The sequence below is a fragment of the Narcine bancroftii genome, chromosome 9, assembly GCF_036971445.1.
Source record: "Narcine bancroftii isolate sNarBan1 chromosome 9, sNarBan1.hap1, whole genome shotgun sequence".
Lineage (NCBI taxonomy): Eukaryota > Metazoa > Chordata > Chondrichthyes > Torpediniformes > Narcinidae > Narcine > Narcine bancroftii.
In genome coordinates, this window is record NC_091477.1 from 97,199,212 (window position 1) to 97,218,354 (window position 19,143).

General features: G+C 40.4%; 1 protein-coding gene and 1 long non-coding RNA gene across 11 annotated transcripts in view; one reads left to right on the forward strand and one right to left on the reverse strand.

The window, feature by feature from the left end:
- The window catches only part of pex5la (peroxisomal biogenesis factor 5-like a), a 126,608-nt gene that overhangs the window by 44,827 nt on the left and 62,638 nt on the right, over positions 1-19,143 (reverse strand). For 9 of the 10 annotated variants that reach the window (XM_069896989.1, XM_069896993.1, XM_069896988.1 and 6 more), the window contains one exon: positions 3,588-3,699. In XM_069896989.1, the coding sequence (XP_069753090.1) occupies positions 3,588-3,699 (112 nt within the window). Of the gene's footprint in view, positions 1-3,564; positions 3,700-19,143 lie in introns of all 10 variants that reach the window. The other variant, XM_069896997.1, reaches the window with a different exon arrangement.
- The window catches only part of LOC138742499 (uncharacterized), a 74,214-nt gene continuing 55,923 nt past the window's right edge, over positions 853-19,143 (forward strand). The window contains exon 1 of the long non-coding RNA XR_011344210.1: positions 853-1,014. This is a non-coding gene — a long non-coding RNA (uncharacterized lncRNA). The remainder of the gene's footprint in view (positions 1,015-19,143) is intronic.

A 19,143-nucleotide genomic window follows, 5' to 3' on the forward strand; every position in this document is an offset into this window, starting at 1 on the left:
AGGAAAAGGTATAGACAGCAGCCATCAGAAACATCACAGGTTGCTATGGGGACCACATGGGAGAAGGTACCAGAGAGTTACTGAAGACCTTATCCACCTTATCCACCTTTAGGAGGACCCAAGCTCATAGCTAGATCTTTTTGATGAGCAATGTCTGCAGACACTATACATCAAGACATTTCTCACAGCAATCTGTGATCTTGAATATAGCCTTATGTCATGGTTACTTTTTGCTCGCTTATTTTTTCATGCTGCTTGTTACTTCATTAGTGCTCTGAAAAACATTGGTTTGGCCACTAGATTGTTGCATGTAATTCTGGGCACTTTAGAAAAGGACCTTAAGAAAGGTTCAGGACAGATTTTACTCAAATTGCTCTGGGGATGTGGGACTTCAGTAATGTGAATGCATCGGAGAAGCTGTCAGTACGATTTAGGAGGAGGGAGAAAATTTGACTGATATGTTCAAAAATCATGACTTGAACAGCAAATAAAGAGATGCTAGACCGAATGAATTAAAGTGGTTAACCAAAGAACCATAGGAAACACAAAGGTAAATCTTTTCATGCAGTTTATTTTCATACACTTTAAACCTTTTCATACATTTGAAAGGGTGCTGCAAATAGGTTCAATTACAGCTTTCAACAGGAGAACACTTTGGGTGGGGGGAGTGAAAGCACAATGCAGAAAGGACAAGCATTGCTTTTTACAGAAAGCTGGCACAGCTTCAACAAGCTGAAGGAGCTCAGCTCATCTTTTTTTTTCCTTTCTGGGCATGGCTGGCAACACTAATATTTATTTCCCATCCCCAACCGTCCTAGGGAAGGTGATCTTGAACCACCTGTGCGAATTCCTTCAGGTGAAGGTAGACCCATGAGAGAAAACTCCAGAAATTTACAGCAATGACATATTTCTAAATCGAAAATATATGCAGTTTGGAGGGGAACATGTAAGTGCTGGTGCTTCATGGTCCCCATGGAGGTTGTGGATTTGGGAGGTGCTGTTGGAGCAGTCGAGGTAAGTAACCACCATGCATTTAGTGGATGGTGTACATTCCAACCTCTGTGCACCAGTGGTGCTGGGACTGATATTTTGTGTGTGATTGGAGTAATAACCTTAAGGCAGGATGGCATTTCATCCTCTAAGGGTCGGGGATCCTTGGTATTCTCTGACCTAGTGGTTCAGTCACAGTGCTTGATGGATTTTGGGATATTAAGGGAATCAAGGTGTTTGGATATTATGGGGTTAATGCAGGAAAGCAGTGCTGAGGTAAACGGTTAGCCAAAAAATGTAAGGAATGGACACAGAAATAGAATGAGCAACAAACCATTTGGGAGAAACTGTAAATTATTGTGTCAATAACTTGTGTAACAAATCAAACATTGATCTTCATTTTTAAATGAGGCGCCATGTACTTTGGAAGACATTTTCTGACACTGTGGCTGATTCATGAATCTACAATTTTTGCCACATTTAACAGCAAAAAGAAATTATTGACAATTTTATCTGTTGTACTGATTGCATTAAAGCAGGTATTTCCATTGCATCTTTACCTACTTAATGGAGATATACAAGATCATAGATGGAGAAGGGTGCTGGCTGTCCACCCTAAGGGCAGAAATGGCCAATACCAGAAGATATTTATTTAAGGTTAGTGGAGGAAAGTTCAGGGGAGATGTTAGAGGTGTTTTCTTTTTACAGAGTGGTGGGTATGTATTACTGGGGGAGGTGCTGGTACAAAAATGTAGGGTTAAGGGCCAGGAGGAAGGAAAGGTTAGATTGACGTAGAGTAGGTTTATATCAGTTAGCACAGCATCGTGGGCTGAGGTCCAGCACTGCACTGTTCTCTTCTATCCTATTCTAATGACATGGTCATGAAATTAATGAAAATAGCTTACAGCCTTTTTACTTTTATAATAGTCATACAGCATTAAAAAAAAACTTTAGCATGTCATGTACATGCTAGCCATGACATACCCAACTTTTATCTAATTTTCCGGATGACATTACCCAAACTCTTTGCATAAGAGGAGGAACCTTCATCTACTTTGCCTGCAGTCCACAGGAGCAGACATAATGGGCACAAAATTTGAAATATCATAGATTTCCACCAAATGCAGTTATTTAAAGACTGTATTCATGACATTACAGAGAACACCTGGTTAAAGTCCTACCCAAGTGGCTGGCTGTATCTCAGGAAGGTGTCTGTAGTCCTCTAGATTTGTGTAAGCACCATTCATCAACAATCTGTCCAGGTTCCTCTGACCCCCCCCCCCCCCACCCCCAGAACAACTCTCACAACCAATGCAGCAGCCATTCATTTAGTCACACCACTCCCCAGTAGGTGGAAGAATGTTGCTTATATGGTGATATTTTTCTGTAAGAACTGTTGGAAAAGATTGCACCTGCTGAGCTTTGTGTTAACCACTGTAGGAACATTGAACACACCATTCAAGATTGCAGAGTTGAAATTGACAATATCAGATTCACTCTGGAGTCACAAAAGCCAACACAGCAACACTGTGCTGTGAATCTTGCTCTTTGTGCAACTTCCAGAATCTCTGCGAGAGTGGTCCAGAATGCTATTTTAATGCCAAAATTCCTCAGTATGAAGCAGTTTCCAGGCCACTTTCATAAATAAAGGAATATGAGCATTAGAGAGACACAAAGACACCAGATGCTGAGGTTTTGAGCACACAATGAGCTGCTGGAGGAACTCAGTGGGTCAGGCAGCATCGACTTATAGAAATGATGAGTCAATGCTTCAGATCAGGACTCTTTATTGAGAGTAAAGTAAAAAGAGGGTGATATTACGTTGGTGAAGGGAAAAGAATCTGTTGAGGTGAAAGGGAATTGTATAGAAGGGAGGGAGGGGAGAGGGGGACAGATGGTTTGAGGAAGAAACCACCGGGAAGATGAGAGAGTAAAGTACAGGAGTAGGAAAGGAGATGGAGGATTGCCTAAATTTAGAAACTTGATGTTCATGTGCCTAGGTTTGCAGGGGGAATGTGATATGTTGTCCCTCAGATTTATTTCCTGGCAATGGGTGAAGACAAGGACAGGCATAACTGTGTAAGAATGTGGGCATGAGTGAGAGTTAGTGACTAAAGCAGATAACATGCTGGCAATTTAGAATATGACAGATAGGTGGTTGAAGGAAATGGCAAAATGAGGATCAAATATGTTCATGAAAGATTATATGCTTTCATGTGCAGGATGAAAGCCTATACAAAGTAATTAGACTGAATGGCTTGTTTCTATTTATAATGTCGATATAAGATATACTTTTCCAGTGTAAAATTGCACAAAATTTTGAGAATTGAACATGAATGACATCAATACACAATATGAAAATACTAATTGCATCATGAATGTAATTGTATACTGATTACACATCATAAATGATCATCAAATTCCAATTTCCATAAGCAAGGCTGCATATTGATCTCAAATAAAACACAAATATACTGGATTATTACTGGGATTATTACTGGGAAAATATCATTTACATTATTATTAGGATAAAACACAAATATACTGGATTATTACTGGGAAAATATCATTTACATTATTATTAGGATGATGGTCACCTGCTGTGTTTGATGTCATCGTATGTGAAACTCTGTCAGCCTTTGCTTCGAGTAGAAAATCATCTATTGATGGGCTCAGAAGTGGTCGGCTCTCCTGTTGTTCATTCACCAGCTAAAAATAAAAATAAAGGCAGTATTTAAACAGAGAAGGGCACAGGGAACATGGAATTATAAAATTAGCTTTTATTGAAGCTGCTCAATCAATATTTAATAGTTTCAAATTGGACTGCCATTTGCACATTCTCCAGAAATATTTAGTTCCACACAGACCAGCTTTTCATTTTATGGAAATAATCAGTGTGACTTAAACAATACAAAATATTCTTTCATTCAACATTCACAGCAATTAAAGTAGTCAGAGCAGTAATAAATAGATAACGTTGCTCAAGTCCAAGTTGTATGTGATCATTTGAATGTGGTCTCACCAATGCTGTGCACGGTTGAATCGAGATTTTCTATTCCATCCCCTGTACAAAAGGCCACATCCCATTTCTTTTCTTGACCGCACGCTGTGTCCGTGCGTGCGCTGCGTCACACGAACAACGAGGCAGATCTCTGTCTGCACAGCAGCATACTTTTGACTCTCCAGTTGAACAATGTTCTCAACATTACACTTTGCATGCCTAATGCTTCATCATCACTTAACTCTATCTGTATTATTTCTGCGCGTTTCTTATAACTTGATTTCCTACTGATATTAGTATAATCAAATTTGAATCTTTATCCCTCATCCATGTTATTAAAACTGTAACTTGTTGAAACACCAGCATTGATTCTTGCAGCAATCCAATTGTTAAACAGCTTGCCAATTTGCGAACAGTCCATTATCTCGACTGTTGCTGAGCTGATCATCCAGCCCCCTTAAATGTTTTATTTTTACTGCTAAAAGCACCTGTTCTGAACAGTAAGCTTTTATGTGGCACCTTATTGAATGCATTTTTGCAAATACAAATACTCTATATTTACAAGTTTTCCTTTAATCACCTTATTACATCTTCAGAAAGCTCTAATGAATTTGTCAAATCTGATTTTCCTTTCATGAAACCACATTAATTGTATTTGACTTTTATCTGATCTTCTAAATATTTAACTTCTCTTTCCTTTGTGATGCATTTCTTAATGCCAGTTAATCAAACTAACTGGTAAAAACACAATGCTGGAGAAACTCAGTGGGTCAAACAGTATCCTTTATATAGCAAAGATAAAAATATATAACTGATGTTTCGCGCTTGAGCCCCTCATCAAGGTATGGAAAAATGTCGGCAGGTGTCCGAATAAGAGCGAAAGAGGGGGGTGGGGAGAGGCATGGTCGCTAACTGGCCAAGTAACTAATCAAGCTTACTGGCCTGTAGTTCCCTCCTTTGTCTCTCATTCCTTTTCTTGAATGGAAGATTTGCATGTGTGGTTTTCTGGTCTGCTGAGACTTTACCAAAAACCAGGGACTTTTGAAGAACTTGGTCAATATTATTCCTGCAATCACTTCTTTCAAGACATGGCATTGGAGCTGACAGGTCCAAGAGAGCATGCATCTTTTCTCCTAATAGCAATTGTTTGAAGTTCCTTCTGCCCAGGATTTACAATTATTATTGAGATGTGTTTAGAGTCTTCTTTATGAAAACAGTTATAAAACAATGGATTAATATCCCTTGACATTTCCTATTAATTCTCCAGTCTTTATCCTCTTTAGAATTGATCTTCATATTACCTCCCTTTATTTTAATAGACTTGTTTAACATTGTGCTCATTCTTTTCATATGCTAAGAGAAGCACATGCACTTTCGCATTCCTTCCCAGATAATTCTCACGATATGTTTTCTTTCTGACATTTTAAAAAAAGACAGTTTTTCTAGCTTCTATAGTTTTTTTTCTAGTTTCCCAGCTTAGCACAACACTATTCTTGACCTCAGAGATGAACACTGTTTGAGAAGAACAGTTGATGTTCATATTACATTTTAATTCTGTAAATACAAGGATTCACTCCTGATGCATTGTGTTGTGTGTAGCCTTATATTCCTTCTGCTAATTAAACCATATTTAAACAACAACACCCAAATCCAGGGTCTCTATCGCAATGAAGTACAAGAGTGCAGGGGCATTGGAAAGTCATTCCTTGCAGCTGCACCTTCAAGTGGCATGGCGCCCTGATTTGAAAATACATCACTATTTCCTCATGCTCGCTGGGTGCACATCGCTGTACCTCCTATGCAAAAGCAACACAAGAATGCCTTTAGCAGAAGCAATGCAAGGCAGCAGCTCATCCCCACCGTTTCAAGGGAAATAAGTGCTGATCATACGAGCAAATGTAAACCCTGAAAATGGATAAATAGGATGCACGACTATATCAGAAGCCCAACTTAAACCAACATGCGATAATTGGCCAGTGATTGAATTAAAAGAGAGAAGGGTCTTCTTGGAGCAGAAATACTCCTTGGCTGCCTGGTGCATGTCTAAATATTTTCCAAATTTAAGGTCAATTAAAATATTAGTAAGAAATTTGACATAATGGAAAGACATAAACTAGGACAGTATGTTGGAAACATGATGCCTAATAAAAAGTGTAGAACGAGAAGCAATGCTGATTTTATTTTCAGGCAATGAATTTGACACCAGCAACATTGCTGTGATTCAAAAATAAACACAAATGAAGTGAATTAAACAAACATAATATTAATCACCTAACAGGTTAACACCTAACAGCATACACCTCATGTATTTGAAGTTTGTTTGCACTTTACTCGTTATTTTTAAATAGTCATCTTTAGTTTGCTAGCGTGCAAGGTAAAAATATCCATTGAACTCATCTATCATTCTCTTGTGATTGCTTTTGTTGTTTTAAATTACATCTTTGCACTCAGCACATAATATTAAGGTGAACTTTATATTTCCTGCTTGTGATACCACAGGTATTAATTACAACTAAACATTGGAGTTATTTTGTTGAAACTAACTACTTAATTGACAACATTTTAATAAAGAGGGAAGGGAAACATGCATTAAAGTCTGAACCTGGGTATAACAGAGATGATTTTGAGACAATACAAATTCTCTTGCACCCTAATGAGTGTGCAAGAAGCATGCCAATTACGTTTTAAACTTCATATGGCAGTTTATGAAGCTCTGTAATATAAACTTGGAGCTCTGAATTTGATATGGTGCTGCAAGGGGTTGGGGAAGAGGGGAGGGAAGAATTGGTAGTGATGGTAGAGGAATAGAGTAAAAATAAAAGATGGGTCCAGGGAAACAATTGGTGTAGAGAACTGGGGATAATCAGCTCACAGGGTGAAAGGGAGAGCAGAAGCATAATTAGGGAAGGGAAGGGAAAGGAAATCAGGTCAGGACCAGAAACAGTTCAGGCAAAATTGTAGGCTTAGGAGGCGGCCACAGACGAGTGTTCAGTACTGGGAGGATGGGGGGTTGGAAATGACAAGAGGCCACTGCTCCATCTCTTCCAGGAGAAATATAAATTAATTGAATTACCTGCAGATGGCCCAGTCTGATGTTGTACAAGAAAGTCCATGATATCCTGTGAGCACCCAACAAGGTGCGCCAAGGCATACGAGTGACTGACACAAAAAAAGTGACTAGTCATATTTGTGGAGTAACACTGAATGACCTGGAAATTATTGTCATCATGTTTCACTCTTGAAGGAAAATAAAAATCAATTTTCAGTTGTATAATGCTGGAAAAGCAGTATTGCAAAACTGAATTTCTAGATGATTAAATTAAAGTAGGAACAACATCAGAATGCAAGGGTATTATATTTGGAAAGGAAAACAACATTATTAAGAATAAACAGGCTCTGAGATAGGTGGGAAGAAGTTGTCATGTTACAAATGAAGATAAACAAGATTAACTAAGGAGTTGAATTGAAGGCACAAATAGAGATGGGCATGTCTAATATTTTAGCTATTACTGAAGCTTGGTTTAAAGAGGGCCTGGTATGACAGCTGGTTACAGGATTTTCAGATGAGAAAGAACATGATAAGAAGGAATGCCAGCAATATTGATTAAGGAAACAATCACAACTGTCGGAAGGAATAATGTTTTTGGACCATCAATATCAACCCCAGGTGGATTGAAAGGGCTGCCACAACGTTGGGTGTGGTTGTGTGGTCAAAAGCAATAAACAGAGCAAGGGAGATACCAGAGTGAATCTGTTGGCAAGTACAACATTAGTAATGGTGATTTCAATTACCAGAACTGCACTTGGGATACAGTCTTCTGGGAGAACTTCTGAACTGAAACATTTTTGCAATGTACAGCAAGCCAAACAGTAGTAATGGAGGACAAAAGATGGGAGGGGATGGAGAGGTCAGGTCAGGGGTTAGCTTCAAGCATATGTTTGCACTAGAACCCCTGAAAGACAAGGAGCAAAGATTATAGGATAAAGCTTAAAAAAAAAGTAACTTCAGACACAGCTTACAAATGCTTACAAGTGTAGGGGTAAAATTAACTGGGAAAACACAAGAGAACATAAAAATACTGGCAAGTGAAAGGATTAGAAGAGAAAAGCAGCAGTGATCAGAAATTGACTGCCTGAAACTATAGGCCCTTTCAGGTGGACCCTCTGCCTTGAGGGCGATGGCAGGAGCGGATCTTAACTTGTGGACTTACCATTCAGGTGGCAGCCCTCAAAGGCTGCTGCAGCATTGCTTGGTCCACCTGAAAGGGCCTATTTGTATCCGAGGCGCTTCGTAACGCCTCCGGATCTGATGGTGGTGGGGCGACTGGTGCCACATCGCCACCTGTCACAAATATGCGGCATAGCAATGGCCGCCTTCCCTACCCATAATCCCCCACGCAGGTGGAACCGCTCTGTGTTTCCCACAACAGTTCCTGCAGCTTGGGGGGGATTATGGGTAGTGAAGACCGCCATTGCTATGCCACATTTTGAGCCACAGAGAGCAGCCCCGGTGCAGGAGCAGCCAGCTGGGCTGTCACAGCCCACACCGGCTTCCACCCCCGACGTCCCCTGCCACCTGTCCCTGTCCCGCTGGACCCTGCCAACCTCCCTTCCTCAGTGGGGTGGGGCTATCAAGTAGCGGGACAGGGGGCTGTCAGGCAGCAGGGAGTTTGGTCAGCAGCTGATGGAGTCATCAGCCCACCCCCAGGCAACCACTTACAGCAGCTATACATTCAGGTGCGTTGGCAGAAGCCGGCGCTCTGCCGATTATCCCTCCCCAAGGAGGGTTGGCATCAGCCCCTCAGAGGTGTTTCTGCTGCATTCAGGTGAGTATGTCTTTAGCCACGAGGGAGGGGGGGGGAAATCATGCAGCTTTACACTGGGGTGTTCAGGCTACCTGAAAAGGCCTTTTGTTAGGGATATGAATCCTCATCACACAAAACAAAAGTGTGGTTGTATGGTGGATGCACACCAGAGAATGGCATTGGGGTGAGTAGCCCTTTTTCAACCAGCATAGATACATGATTGAATGGTTTCCTTCTGTGTTGTAAGTTTTCTGTGAAATTTATTAGAAACCCTGGAAAATGTACAGTATCATTTTTATTCAGCGAGTTATTATAATCTGGGATAGATTCGCTGAAATTATTGAAACTGCTTCCACAACCCTAAATTAAACCAGACAATGATGTCAATATTTAAAGGAAGAAATAAAGATTCACATTCACAGCAGATACAGGGGGTCCTCATGCAGGATAATCTAAAGGTTAGCCACCAGGTTGGATCGGCAGTAAAGAAAACAAATTCTATGTTGGCATTCATTTGAAGAGGAATAATGTGTAAGAGTAAAGAGGTGTTGATGAGGCTCTTACGGGGCACTGGGGGGGGGCACCTCATTTAGAGTAATGTGTGCAGTTTTGGGCCCCTCATCTTAGAAGGGATGTAATGACGTTGGAGAGAGAACAATTTACCAAGACGACTACAGGAATGCTAGGGCTAACATATGAGGAACATTTATTGGCTCTTGGACTGTTTTCATTGAAGTATAGAAGAATGAGAGGGGATCTCATAGAAACATTTTGAACGCTGAAAGAACTGGACAGAGTAGATGTGAAGAAGATGTTTCCCTTGGTGGGTGAATGCAGGACAAGAGGTCATGGTCCTAGAATTATACGTTACCCATTTAAAACAGAGATGAGGAGACACTTCTTTAGGCAGAGGGTTGTGGATCTGTGGAACTCATTACCACGTACAGCTGTGGAGGCCAAATCATTGGGGGAGTTTAAGGAGGCGATTGATAGATATCTAATTAGTCAGGGCATCAAGGAATATGGGGAAAAGGCTGAAAATTGGAACTAGATGCGAGAACGGTTTAGTTCAGGGTGGAGTTGCAGAGCAGACTCGATGGGCTGAATGGTTTGTTTATCTTGAGATCTTGTGAATAACAATTCTTTCACAGAGCTGGACCAAGCAAAATGATCTCCCCAAATTGTTGTTTGATTTAATATTAAGGAAGATCCCATGAACAAATTTTACTCTATAAATCAGAAAACAGTTAACCAAAGAGAAAAATATAAATTGGTGAATGCACCTGGCAGCATATTTGATTATTCCAAGCTAAATAAATGTATTGGATAGGATGCATGTAGTGAGATACTCTGTTAGCGTCCCACCATTTTGCCTTTATGTCCTCAGCACCAAAATATACAAATACTTAGACAAAAAAAAATTGTAGAAAGTTACAGGTTGACTACAAGAGGAATTTGAAAAATTCTTATTGCTGTAAGTGTTCCTCTTTATTGAAAAAATTGGTACAGAAAAAAAGTATATTGAAGTAAGAAGTTTTTTAAATCAGCGCAAATCAAACATAAAATTCCATGAATCTTGGGCACTGTGCTATCTTATTCTGCTCAAAACTACTTTGTTATACGAACAGCGGAAAGCAATAGCCAATCAACGTTTCAGGCCCGAACCAGTTCTCAGGGATGACAAGGATCAGGCAAATGCCCGTAAGGGAAGGAGATGGAAGAGTTCAGGCTTACAGGTGACAAGTGGATGCCAGTGGGAGGTGAAGAAGAGAAAGGTAAGAGGGGAGGGGGCTGAGAAAGATAGGATATAGGATGGTGGATGGGAAGAGGAAAGAGAAGAAAAGGAGTCTGAAGGAGGGAGGAGGCAAAGCGGGGGGGGGGGGGGGGGGGCGGGGAATCAAAAAAGGAAAGGGGGTTAGAAGAAATTTAAGATTGATACTGATGCCATAGAAAATTTTGTACTCCTCTTCATTATTCCAGGCTGACAGGTTGCAGGTAGGAAGCAAACAAAATGAAAGAAAAGCCTTTCATTAAAATATGCTGCCTAAAGGCCATTCTTATCCAACTCCATCCTCCTGCTTTCTAGCAAGGAGCAAAACTTTGTTCCATTCCAGACTTACATTTTGATGCATAAAATTATCATAAAGTGGCTCAATAGAAAGAGTAAAATGAGGTAGACTCTAATTAAAACAATGTCATTTATATAATGAGAAAACAAGATGAGTTAGTGCAAAATAAAATTAAAAAGTGTTTTCATTTCTATATCATTTGATCAGATCCTCTGTCCAAACAATTTCACTTCAAATGAGTTATTTTTTAACCGTAATAACACCATCAATATATTAACGAATTTGCACAAAGTATCACATTGATAGATGCCTTTTAGAAATATGGCTTCTCAAACTTTTCATTGAGAATGCATCCACACCACAACCGATTCGTGTCAGTTTGATGAGCACTAATTAAAAAGATGTAAGCTTTCGTGCCAGTCAGACAATTGTTCAGTTCCCTGATTTGCTTTGAAGTATCATGAGATCAGTAGACAAAGAAATTTTTCAGTTGCTTATGTAAAAGAACAATAGCATGTGTTCAATTGTTTTCATTAAAGTCAACCTTTTTTATTCAAGCAGTCACAAGCTTTATTATTTTCACTCTTCACAAAATACAAATGATTTTTCAGAGCACTTAAAATCAGAAGTACATTTGCACAGAAATCATTCTATAATATATTCATTCCATAATAGGAGGGAGGGCAATTAAATATTAGGGATTGAATTTTTAAAAAACATTTTTGAAATCAATCAAAAAGGAATCTTTGGGTAATTATTAATGGAGTTATTTTCAAGGATTTTGTCTAAACTAGAATTGTGCATAATATTCCCTTGTATGCTCAGAATGAGAATTTATGCTTATTTATAGTCATTGTGCAGTTAATTAGAAGATTTTAATTCCAAATTAGATGCATACAAATATCAAATGATGTAAATTATGCATAAATCAAGCAAAAAACCAAACCAGCTCTTTGGAGGTTTTAATTCAATTTTATCAGTTGACTTTATGAATAAAAAACCAATAGAATGATTATTGGCATCATCTTCCAGTCAGATTCTGTATGCATATTTATTTTGATTATCTTAATTTTATGTCTCTGAAATACTAACATTTATTCTTTGTAATGACCACTGAGATGTTACCTCGACATTCCTTCTATTCTAAAATAATAGGTTGTTGTGATTTTGAATACTTATTTGTTTTTTTTTCCACGTGAAGGACATAGAAATAAATTCATTTCAAAGGGCTGTAATGTTTCAAAATTCTAGGTTGAAAATCCACATATGGACAAGCGACAAAACTGCTGTTAGACTGTTTCACTGGAAGGCCAAAAATGGCCAGCTTATTACTCTGTCTGAATCGATGAGAAATGGTTTATGCGGTTTTCGATCTTTGGGGATCAGAGAAAGGATTTTTAAATATCAGAACCCAGATACAAAGGAATAATCAAATAATATGCCCTTTCTCACGATGCCAAGATTTCATATTCCAACATGGTCTGAGAACCTATGTCCTTGTTGATATCCCAATATTCCTGGACTGCAACCAAGCTATAAATTTTAGACCAAATGGAGCCAGAATTTGATCAAAAAATGATAGGAAGCAAGGGACAGCACCCCCGTGTCTGCTGCCCGGCAAAAGACTTGGTATGCTCCAGCTGCAGGAAGAAGGGACATTGGGTGAGGGTCTGTCATGTGAAGGGAGGTCCATGGAAGTCCATGGCCTGTACTGCTCCTGGATCCGATTCCAACCCCAAGCCATCTGCCCCAGACTCGCCTGAAATTGCCTGCTGCACAACCCACTGCCTACGGAAATGGCACAAAAAGGCTTGGTGGCCATCTTGCAGCACAATGAGGTCAGTGCCATCTTATCTGTGCAGGTCAACTCAGGACGGAGGGGGCCACTTGAAGGAAGAACACAATGTCTCTGGTGACCTGGCATCGCTGGTCTTCGACCAGTACAGACCTCACCAACTCAGCCACTTAGTGGTGATAGTGAAGGTAAATGAACATTCGGCCAAGTGCCTGATTAACACAGGCTCCATGGAAAGTTTTATAGACTCATGAACTTTGCAAAAATACAACTTAAAAATGTAGCTGTCTAATTACCAAATCTTCCTAGCATCTCAGTCCCATTCGGCACATATACAGAAACATTGTATAGTTCATCTATCATTTTGGGGGGAGGTGGGGGAAGGGGTATTTTGTAAATTTCCCATGTACATTTTAGATGAATTGTGTGCTCCAGTACTGTTGGCTCTGGACTTCCTGTGTCACCTTAAAAGCGTCATCTTGGAGTTTTATGGTTCCCTTCAACCACTTGCAGCCTCTCCACACTGAACATAGATGCCCCCCCCCACCCTGTTCCCAAACGTGTCTGCTGACTACAAGACCATCGCCACCAAGAGCAGGAGGTATAGCACAGCAGACAGGGAGTTTATAAAGATGGAGACCCAGCGTCTGCTGGAGGAGGGGATCATCGAACCCAGCACCAGCCCATGGAAAGATGGTAGTGAAAGGTGAAAACAAGTCCAGGTTAGTGATTGACTATAGCCAAACAATTAACAAAAACACACTCATGGACGCATACCCCCTCCCTCGCATGTCGCACATGGTGAACGATATCATGCAGTATCAGGTCTATTCAACCATCGACCTGAAAGCTGCCTATCACTAGCTGCCAATCCATTCTGAGGACCGCCCATACACAGCATTTAAAGTTAATGGTCGACTTTATAAGTTCTGGAGGGTCCCTTTTAGGTGTCCATTTTCCAGCTCAGATGGACAGGATGGTGGACAAGTACAGGTTGAAGGCTACCTTCTCCTACCTCGACAATGTGGCCACAGATGGTGACACCATGGAAGATCATGACACCAATCTCCAGAGCTTTCTCCATGTGGCGAATGCCCTGAATCTAACTTACAATTCTGACAAGAGTGTATTCAGAACCCCACGACTGGCTATCCTTGGCTACGTGGGGGAGAAAGGTGTCATTGGCCCCGACCCTGACAGGATGCACCACCTGTTTTGAGGAGATGCCTGGGGTTTTTCTGATATTACACCCAGTGGGTCCCTCAATACGCTGACAAGGTTCATCCCCTCTTAAAGGCCACCACTTTCCCCCTTTCGGCTGAAGCTCTGACAGCTTTTAATTGCCTCCGAAGTTACATTATGAAGGCCACCATGCATACGGTGGATGAGAATGTACCTTTCCAATTGGAAAGTGATGCTTCAGACGTAGCCCTGGCCGCTGCTCTCAATCAGGCGGGAAGGCCGGTTGACTTTTTCTCATGGACACTTCAGGGCCAAGAGCTCCAGAATCCATCTGTGGAAAAGGAGGCTGAGGCCATTGTAGAAGCCGTAAGGCACTGGAGGAACTGCCTGACCGGTAGAAGATATACACTCCTCATGGACCAGTGGTTTGTCGCATTCATGTTCAGCAACGCCAAGAGGGGAAAAATCAAGAATGACAAAATTGCTAGGTGGAGGATTGAACTCTCTTCAATTCTGACATCGCCTACCGGCCAGGGTCCCTTAACAAATCTTGAGATGCCTTATCCAGGGATGCTGTGCCTCTGCACACACCAGTCAATTGCGGACCATACACAATGAGCTCTGCCATCCAGGAGTCACCCGCATGGCTAATTTTGTCAAGTCCCGCAATTTGCCCTACATCAGGGAAATGACCAGGTCGTGCCAGGTCTGTGCTGAATTCAAGCCACATTTTTTTGCCCTGTGAAAGCGCACCTGATTAAATCATCCAGGCTCTTCGAACGCCTCAGCGTCGATTTTAAGGGACCTTCCCCCACCCCCCCCACGAACAGGTACATCTACTTTCTCTCGGTCATCGATGAGTATTTCCGCTTCCCGTTTGCCATCCCATGCCCAGACACACCCCCCTCGTCCATTATGAAGGCCCTAGACTCTATTTTCACCATGTTTGGGTATCTCGGCTATATTCATAGCGATCACGGCTCCGCCTTCATGAACGACGAGCTGCGTCAGTGCCTGCTGGTCAGGGGCATCACGTCCAGCAGGATTACCAGTTACAACCTCCGGAGGAATGGGCAGGTTGAAAAAGAGAATGCCATGATCTGGAAGGCTGTCAAACTTGCCCTCCCTCACATCAATGGAATTGTCTGAAGAGGGTGCCCAAAATCATTGAGGACTCCTTCCAACCCACACACGGCATCTTCCAGCTGCTCTTGTCCCCACTGCTCGACTCACTCTACATTCATGACTGTGTCACCAGCACAATTCAAATGCTATCTACAAATTTGGCAATAACACATGGTTGTCAGCAGAATCACAGATGGCAATGAGGAAATGTACTGGAAGGCAGATCAGCGAGTTGAGTGGTGTCACAACAACCTTGCGCTCAACGTTAGCAAAACCCAGCAGATGATTGTGGACTTCAGGATGAAATCATGAGAACATGAACAAGTCCTCACCAAGGGGTCAGCAGTGGAGCGGGTCAAGATCTTCAACTTCCTGAGGGTCAACATCACTGTGGATCTGTCCTGGAGTCTCCATGTTGATGCAATCACAAAGAAGTCTTGCCAGAGGCTTTACTTTGTGAGGAGTTTGAGGAGGTTCAGTAGGTCACCAAAGGGTCTCAAAAACTTCTACAGGTATGTGGAGAGCATTTTGGCTGGTTGCTTCACTGTCTGGTTCAGAAATGTCAATGCTCAGAATAAGAAAAACTCCACAGGGTTGTTAATTCGGCCGGCGACATCACAGGTACCAGTCTTCACTCCATCAAGGAATTCTGCAAGAGGTGGTGTCAAGAAAGCAGCCACTATCCTCAAGGGCCCCCACTACCCAGGCCATGCCCCCTTCACTCTGCTGCTATTGGGAAAAAGGCACAGGAACCTGAAGGACACCAAGACAACTTCTTCCCCTTTGCCATCAGATTCCTGAATGAACAATGAACCACAAACACTACTTTACTTTGACTTTTTCTTGCACTATTTTTATTTATTTTGTAAGGTGGTTTATATAAACATTTTCACTGTGATGCTGCCAAAAAACAATGCATTTCTTGGCATGTTCATGACAATAAATTCTGATTCTGAGATACAGGAGTGTCAGAGCCAGCACCACCAGGCTGAGAAACAGCTTCATCCCACTGGCAGTGAGAATGCTGAACAACCAAAGGAACTGATCACACTAACCATCCAAGACTTTCATATTTATGAAACTATCTATTTATTTGTATATATGAATACTTGTCCTGCATGTGTGATGTTTGTCTATATGCGTGTTATGTCTGCTTGTGTGCCTGCATGTTTTGCACCGAGAACTCTGTTTCGTCGGGTTGTACTTGTGCGATCAGATGATAATAAATTTGACTTTGCTTTCTTAATCAATATCCAGCTCCATTGCACCTCAGCCAGATCCATCTTCAACTCAATCATATTGAGATTTCTCCAATTATTATTACATTATTTTCAGTATTATATTTTAAAAATTGATATTATGATAATCGATTCTTAAATGCATTCCCACTGAAACATGCCTCATTTCATTCTCAATTCAGCACAAGAAAGATTTTGACATTTGGGCTTTACAGACATTGAAAAGGAAGTTCTCATGTTCAGTTTGGGACTTTCTGCACCATTTTATGATTTGCATTAATACTATCCCAATCACTCAGTATAACTGGTTTGTCATTACCACTCCTCTTTCATTCTCACATTCACCTGTAATTCTTCAGAAAATATTCTTTCATATTCTTCCCATTATATTTCACTCTGCGTATTCTAATAGTAATAGCTCCTTAATTTCTGCCAAATAGATTCCAGACACATTCTCACTTGAGTGGTAAACATGACAAAGATCAAAAGAGACACAGATCAAACGCATAGTGATACAAATCAATCACAATCCGAATCAGTTCTGAGGGACTAAAAGGTCTTTTCCTGATCCTAAGACGACCTGATAAAGAAGCCAGACCAAAATGTGTCCAATGATTAATAGCTAAGTTTGTAGTCACTGAACCTGGTTCTGTTGTGTTAAATTCATGATATTTTCTTTACTTGATCAATGTGTAGAGTTAGTGAAAAAATTCTGCAGGGAATTCACGTGAAAAATAAATTCTGAAATCAAATGAAAATTAATTGACAATGCTGTTCCCAAGATCGCTACAATTCATGAATTATAATTCAAAAAAATGCCTACTGCTTGCCACCTCAATGGCAAATAAATGCAAAATTGCAGATTTTTATTCCACAATGCAAATTAGAAAGAAAATTCTATGTTTAATTGTAGATTGTGATGTTATGATAATATTCCTAACTTAAGCTGTTCTTAATTTTCCCCTTGATTAATTCCATAGATTTGTTTCCAATAATAAGGTTAAAAACTCCAATTATTTTGAAAATATTTCTCTTTTAAAGCAAATTTGATTAGTTGTAATATTGATTGCGGAAGAATTTAAAATCCATAATATAACTATAAATTAAATCACACCTTTTCGGATAATGTTATACTAATGTCTGGTTAAAATAAATTGCTGTTCATTTTCAGATCACAAATTAATTTCATTAAATTGTTGTATTTTGTGTATAGGTATTACAGCCTATAAAGAAAGAAAACATTGAATATAGAGAGAGTTGCTTTACACTTGAGTATCTTATCTGTATTTTAATTTTGTTTGAAATTAAATTGTCACACTTTGTGACAAATTTCAATAAATTTATTGCTTTTGATAGTGTAAATGGAACATAATAAATTTTCATTGAACCAATAATTTTCAAACTCGCATGAAATTACAATGCATGACAGGAAGACATTACATTACTCTAATCTTGCAGCAGAAGCTGAAGACCGAAGCTGGAAAGTGAGGGTATGCTTGGTTGAAGACGGTTAGAATCATAGAAAAGTACAGCACAGGGTCCATTTGGCCCTTCTAGTCTGTGACAAAAAGTTTTTTTTTGCCAAACACCTGCATCCAGTCCATAGCTTTCTATACCTCTCCCATCCAATGTACCTGTCCAAATTCTTCTTAAATGTTAAAATTAAGCCTACATTCAGCATTTCAGCTGGCAGCTTGATCCTCACTCCCACCACTCTGTGTGAAGAAGTTTCCCCCTCATGTTCCCCCTTTCCCCCTTAATCCAGGTCATCTGATTTGTATCTCCTCTACCCTCAGTAGAAAAAGCCTACCCACATTTACTCTGTCTAATCCCCCTTATAATTTTAGATACCTTTATCAAATCTCCCCTCTACGCTCCAGGGAATAAAGTCTTAACCTGTTTAACATTTCGCTGTAACTCAATTCCTGAAGTCTTCTCTGCACTCTTTATTTTATTGATATCTTTCCTGTAGCTAGATGACCAAAACTGCACACAATACTCCAAATTTAGCCTCACCAATGCCTTATATAACTTTACCATCACATCCCAACTCCTGTATTCAATACTTTGATTTATGAAGACTAATATGCCAAAAGTTCACTTTACAACCCTATTCAGCTGTGACGCCACTTTCAGGGAATTATGTACATGTATCCCTCTGTTCTACTGCACTCCTCAATGCCCTACCATTTATGGTTTATATCCTTCTAAAATGCAACATCTCACACTTATCATTTGTTTTCAACTCCGTGACCAAGCTTCAGAGGGAAGCAGCAATCACAGGGAAGGCCCTCTGAAAGACAATCAAATCACTCTCTGACTCAGCCGAAAAAAGCAGTCGCTGGTTCTGGCTGAAAAATGTGGGATCCTATCTGGGCTCCAAAATGACCACTAAGAGAAAGAGATATGGGACACACACTCAGGTCTGATTAGATTATGGTGGGCCTGCCTCACAGATGGTGTCTGTGCTTAAAAGGCCAAAACATCCAATGGCGCCAGGGAATACAATTGAAGATGTGTCCCACACTTGATAACATCCCCTAGTGGTCATCCTCCATCATCGTAATTGAGGAACTCTGCCACCTCTATAAGAGAGGATCAATGTATACAATACTGAAATATCAAGGATTGTAACATCTAGTCCTACAAATCAACAACCTATCACTCTTTCCAAAAAGCACTGTGACAACAAGATGGTCAATTCTTTCTCACTGCACATATAAACATAATTATTACATTCTTCTTTAGTTGGTTTATTAATACATTGATCTAGAGCACTCAGTCTCTCTGAAGGAACTCTCTTGCTTCTCTTTCCCCCATTGTTAGGGGCACTGGGCAATGCTTATGCCAATTCTGTTAGCCTTACAGCAGACAAAGGTTGAAGTATATTATGCATTCTACATTTTTTATGCATTATTATGTGACAATAAAAAAAGAC